Consider the following 6,000-nt stretch of genomic DNA (forward strand, 5'->3'; position numbering starts at 1 on the left):
AGTTTTTTTTAAGAATGGATAACATTGTATGGAAATGCTTCCCCTCTGCCTATATATGTGGGGGTTTGTCTGTTTGTATTTTTGATTTAGGTGTACTGTCTCTGTTTGTTTGTTTTTTTTGTGTGTAGGGTTTGTAGAGATTTTTTTGTATGTAGGGAAAAAATCTAAATAAAATACTATTTAAAAATCGGAAAAAAAAATAAGTCTGAAAAGATTTCATGGTATATAACACACACGTGTTTGCACAAATTATTTTCTTAGCTTAAATAATGTGAATGAGCTGGAGCTAAATGGAACACACTTCCCTGAGAAACAGTCACATTGTAGCTGCCCTGGTATGGTTCTGTCTGCAAATTAGATGCATCTCAGAGACTTTTTTTATTCTTCCTCTGTTGGTGTCACTCTCCTCATAGCTGTTCCTCACTCTTGTGTTTTGTAGGTTGCTTATGGAACTACAGAGAATAGCCCAGTTACATTCATGGGGTTTCCTCAAGACAACATTACCCAGAAAACAGAGACTGTGGGATGCATTTTCCCCCACACAGAGGTGACTTTTGCAATATATAGTTTATTGCTATACTGTTTCAGAGTCCCAACCAGTATTCTCCCTTCCAGTCCTGGCTCAACCCCATATTTAAGCATTCTCTTTCCTCTGTGTTAAAAGGCAAAAATTGAGGATCCTAATACAGGAGAATTCCTCCCACTCAACAGCCCAGGAGAACTTCAGATTAAAGGTTACTGTGTCATGCTTGGATACTGGGGAGACCCCAACAAGACTAATGAGGTGATGACTGGTGAAAAATGGTACAAGACTGGGTAAGTAGACATGGTCTAGAGGGGCGGGGTAAAATCAAATAAATAAATAAATAAATAAATAAGTATAAGTATAAGTATAAGTATAAGTATAAGTATAAGTATAAGTATAAGTAACAGAAAAGTATTAATTCATTGGTATAGTTAATATGATCTAGTAGGTAGAATGTGGGATAGGGAAGTGGACTGAATTTCAGCAGAATGATAGGTGCAAAGGGTGGTTTTTAGCAAATCAGTATATCTTCTTTTCAGTCCCATCAGAACAAAATAGAACAAAATGATCAGTCTTATAAAATGTATATTGTGTGAATAACCAGATAGGAAACAGCAAACCTCTCTGAACTGAAGAGCAGTTTAGGCTCAAAAGGATAACTACTAGTCATACTCCCTTCCAATTGCTCCGAAGCTCCTGATCGACTATCCACTCCTGGCAGAAGGAGGGAAGACGAGCCTCCCTGCCAGGCTGATGAGTGACTAGTTGACCATGAGCTCTGGAGCAACTGGAAGGGAGCGCGGAGCCTGCAGCTGCAGCGGATGGGTGAGTGGATGGTCCAGCCCCAGGGGGCCAGGCCCTCGTTATGTCGACCTGTGAATTCCATCTCTGTCTCCCTTTATTTATTTATTTATTTATTTATTTATTTATTTATTTATTTATTTATTTATTTATTTATTTATTTATTTATTTATTTATTTATTTATTTATTTATTTATTTATTTATTTATTTATTGCATTTATATGCCGCCCATCTAGACTCCGGGCGGCTTATGAGATGGCTTGGTTGTTAAGACGGCTTGGTTGTTAAGGAGAGGCCTTTCTCTCAGTCCTGCCATCCTCACAGATGCGTTTGGTGGAACATGGGAGAGGGACGTCTCTGCCACTGCTCCCAGACTTTGAACTTCATCCCAGAGAAGACCAAGCTGGCCCCACCCATGCTGCCCTTCCACAAGCAGGCAAAAGACCTTTCTCCTCAGGCAAGCTCTCACTCAGTAACTAGCTGCCTGAGTGAAGTTTTTTTAATGGATGGTTGTGCCTTACTGCTTTGAATGCGGTTTTGGCATTGCTTTTGTTTACCGTTTCTTAGAGTGATATTTGCTTGATCTTTTTTAGTATTTGTATACTTATTATTTTTAGCTTTAAAATGTCATTTTAATGATGTAAGCCACCTTGGGTCCCTTTTTAGGAGAAAGGCAGGGAAAATTATTTTAAATAAATAAACAAACAAACAAACAAACAAACAAACAAACAAACAAACAAACAAACAAACAAACAAAGAAAGAAAGAAAGAAAGAAAGAAAGAAAGAAAGAAAGAAAGAAAGAAAGAAAGAAAGAAAGAAAGAAAGAAAGAAAGAAAGAAAGAAAGAAAGAAAGAAAGCTTTTTCTTCAGCACAGATCACATGGGATATCTTACCATGGCATGTGGTGCCACACACTGCAGAATCTTGTGATAGAGAATCCAGACTCTTTCTTACAATGTGCCATCTGTGCAGGCAGAAAAAGCATGGGCAGTGTAACAGGATGAAAACACTTGAGTATTTGAGTGGGAGTTTTAGCAGCATATTAGACTTGGGGTGGACTGACTGTGTGGTGTCACTTACAGGGACATTGCTATGCTTGATGAACATGGTTACTGCAAGATTGTAGGTCGCTGCAAGGACATGATAATCCGAGGAGGGGAAAACATATACCCTGCGGAGCTTGAACAGTTTCTTCATACCCACCCTAAGATTCATGAGGTGCAGGTGAGAAGGATGGTTTTGTGGGATTTGGGGAGCCATTGAATTCTGCTGCTTGCATAAATACCTGTGGCTAAATGAACTAAGACATTTCAGCCCTTCAGAAAAACAAGAGCACTTGATGAGTGCCAGGAAAAGATGTAGTCCCGCCAAAGATCTGTTTGGTCCTTCTTGTCTGTTCAGGTAGTTGGTGTGAAAGATGCGCGCATGGGAGAGGAGATCTGTGCCTCGATCAGAGTAAAAGAAGGAGAAGAGTGCACAGCAGAGGAAATCAAGGCCTTTTGCAAAGGGAAGGTAAGAGCTTCTGATTGGATGAGTCTGCCATGCCTTGTTCAGGAGAAAGAACCCTGTTAACCATGGTGTTCATGGTGGAGATTTTATGGGGTCAATTGGTAAAACACTATAGGGGAGAGATGAGCATCTTTCAGGGGTTGATGGGCTGCGCAAGCTCCCTAGGACTTAAGCAGCTCACTTCCACCCTAACCCCAGCCATTTTTAGGGAGATATAACCCTCCCACCTCATTATTCTTCTTTTGCCATGAAAAAAAGAGAGACCAGTTTGGCCTTCAGAAACACTGAGTGAGTAAGATCTGCTGTCTTAGAGCATGGGTCGTTCCAATCACATCTTTCGAAAAAAGGCCTGTCCAACCCTAAAACTGCCCCAGGGCCCCCCAAAAGTCAGTTGCACCCCATCCTAGAAGCTTCTGAGGATGTGATTGCAGCCAAACTTGTTTTCAGGTTGTAGGGTGCTGGGGGGGGGGGGAAATAAAGATTATGCAGGGCATAGTTTGCCCACCCGTGTTGTATCTTACTATGGTAGTTGTGACATCAGATCAGGTTTCATTTTATATTCTGGGCCAGAGAGTCTCTTAACTCAGGAACCAGAAGCAGGAGTTTTGCAGCCCTACCTCTTGGCATTTCTGTTGCAGATTTCTCATTTCAAGATCCCTCGTTACATAGTATTTGTGAAGGATTTCCCACTAACTGTGTCAGGCAAGGTGAGTAACAGCAGAAAGATTTTAATTGTTTGTTTTAGCATCATCAGGAAGCACTTTATAAAGTACAAGAGGTCAGGCCTAGCTTCAACAGGGGAACAACAAAGGAAGGGGAAGGGGATGATATAGCCAATGATAGCCAAAGACAGGATAGCCAATGATAGCCAAAGACAGGATAGCCAAAGACAGGATAGCCAATGATAGCCAAAGACAGGATAGCCAAAGACAGGATAGCCAATGATAGCCAAAGACAGGAAAATATAGCCAATGATTCCAACTAAACATGTGTGGGTTTAGTTATAGACTAAAAATTGGAGGTTGACACAAAGGTTCCATGGAAAAGGAGGAATCTGTGAATGGATTTAGAGGAAGCAAGACTGCTAGCAGGATACTTGTGCTAGATCCAGGAATGGACAAGAAGACTGTACAGAAAGTTAAAGTGAAGTGCAGTATAATGAGAGAGACGAGAGAAGTGACTGATCTTGACAGCTGAGTACTAGGAAGATGTGAGGTCACCAACAATCAAAGACTAGAGGAGAAAAGATTGCTGTGGACTAAAGTGAATAAAAAGAGTTTTGCTGAGGAAAATTATAAGAAAGACCGTATTTCACCTCTAGTGTAAAGAGATAAGTACTGTCCTTAGAGATAAGCAATGTACTGAATACAGAGAGTGGGGGAGAAAGAGGAGTCAGAGACACAACCAAGGCTATGTGCCTATTCAAGAGATGGATAAAACTGTCAGATCTGGCCCTACTACAAGGATAGCGAACTTCAGCATGAAGAAGCAGATTGGAAGAGACAGCCAAATGAGCACAATTGCCTGCCACCACCTCCCCAACTTAATAGTGTGATTGCTACCATCCTACTTAGGAGGCAAGCTCTCATTTGGCATCACAGCTCCAGCTGTGGCATCAAGCAGTTGCAATGCCCAGCACGACTCCAGGCCTTTCATTTTGAGAGTACAGTACAAGACATCTGCCCCTCCTACCATATCTGCTGCTCTAGAGTTGAGCAGGAGATGGGTTTCTACTTCAGCATGTAGATAGTGCTAGTTACCGGGTAAGTTTGGTTGATACAGCAGGGAGGGACTGAGAGCAGAAGGCACAACAGCAGCTAGCAGTGAGATTTAAGGCTCCTTGCTGCCCTTATCAACACCAGTCACATGCCCAACCAGCAGTCTTGCCCAACCAGCAGTTTTTCCAGTCTAGCCCTATGGACCACTAAATACTGTATATTGCAGGCACTATTCTAAACTGTCCAAGTTGGATAATGTATTGGGAGATATTTAAAATGACACCTGCTGCTATGTTAGTGCTCTGGAGCCAAGTTTGTCCTTAAAGGAGTTAACATTGCCCTCACCATCAGCTTTAGTTAGGCTGTGCTGGTGGGGAAGTTATGAGCAATCTGCAGGGGCCAGTATACAGGTCACAGCCTAATCTGGGGGAGTGGCTTTTGCACGCTCGCCTTGCTGGTCTCTCATGTCAAGAGATAAGACAGTGTGCAAGGAGAAGAGAGGTTAGGAAGAAAGGTGGTTAGGTTTGATCTTAGAAGTTCATCCCTTAACAATATAATGGTATATATACATACCTTTAATATCTTTCTTCTTTTTCCCTTTGTCTTTCAATTTTAGATACAGAAATACAAACTGAGAGAGCGAATGGAAGCGCATCTTAAAGTATGAATAGCAACCTAAGAGAAACCAAATCAAAAGTGCCTTCTACCAACTTTTTAAATACTTGGCCTATGAGTACTTCACGTTTGGCCCCAGTAAGCCTGCCTGAAGATGCATTATTTTACTTAATTAATTGAAGTCCACTAAAAGTAATGCTCTGTAACAGATTTTTCGTGTTTGTAAAGAATGTTCTCTCCCTCTCACTCATACTTTGTTTTCCCATTACTTGGGAATGAGACCCAGAAAGATGGAATCTTCTTCACAGTAGATGAATATAAGAAAAAAAAAATCATTCCTCTGAACGTTATTGTATCAAATAAAAGAGAGGACAAAAGTTCTGCCTATTTTATTTCCATGTTGTATTGCATTCTCATTAAATGTTGCAGTTCTGCAGCACTAATAGGGCTCTAATTATAATAATAATAGTGATAATAGATTCTCTAGTCTTCTGTCATGCCTTATCCCAAGAATACTTGACCTGTTTGTAAGGGAGGATCAGTAAGTCTTCCTCCTGATGTGACAATGGAGCAAAGGGGATGTGCTTTGCTGCTGACTAACCCCTTAGAGTCTCTTGAGAGTCCCCTCAAAGAGAACAAACCGACACGTATCCATTCAGAAAGAAATCAGCCCTGGGTGCTCACTGGAAGGACAGATCCTGAAGCTGAGGCTCCAATACTTTGGCCATCTTAGAAGAGAAAACTCCCTGGAAAAGACCCTGATGTTGGGAAAGTATGAAGGCAGGAGGAGAAGGGGAATGACGAGATGGATGGACAGTGTCACTGAAGC

At 41.4% G+C, this 6,000-nt stretch overlaps 1 protein-coding gene across 1 annotated transcript in view; it reads left to right on the plus strand.

Annotated features, from left to right (window-relative positions):
* Positions 1–5,548, plus strand: part of ACSF2 (acyl-CoA synthetase family member 2) — a 69,934-nt gene extending 64,386 nt beyond the window's left edge. Inside the window, exons 11-16 of the mRNA XM_020815218.3 lie at positions 440–547; positions 665–816; positions 2,412–2,553; positions 2,731–2,841; positions 3,477–3,545; positions 5,173–5,548. Of these exons, the coding sequence (XP_020670877.3) occupies positions 440–547; positions 665–816; positions 2,412–2,553; positions 2,731–2,841; positions 3,477–3,545; positions 5,173–5,223 (633 nt within the window). The 3' untranslated portion in view covers positions 5,224–5,548. The remainder of the gene's footprint in view (positions 1–439; positions 548–664; positions 817–2,411; positions 2,554–2,730; positions 2,842–3,476; positions 3,546–5,172) is intronic.
* The last annotated feature ends 452 nt before the right edge of the window (positions 5,549–6,000 follow it).

This window comes from Pogona vitticeps, chromosome 2, assembly GCF_051106095.1.
Source record: "Pogona vitticeps strain Pit_001003342236 chromosome 2, PviZW2.1, whole genome shotgun sequence".
NCBI classification, from domain to species: domain Eukaryota; kingdom Metazoa; phylum Chordata; class Lepidosauria; order Squamata; family Agamidae; genus Pogona; species Pogona vitticeps.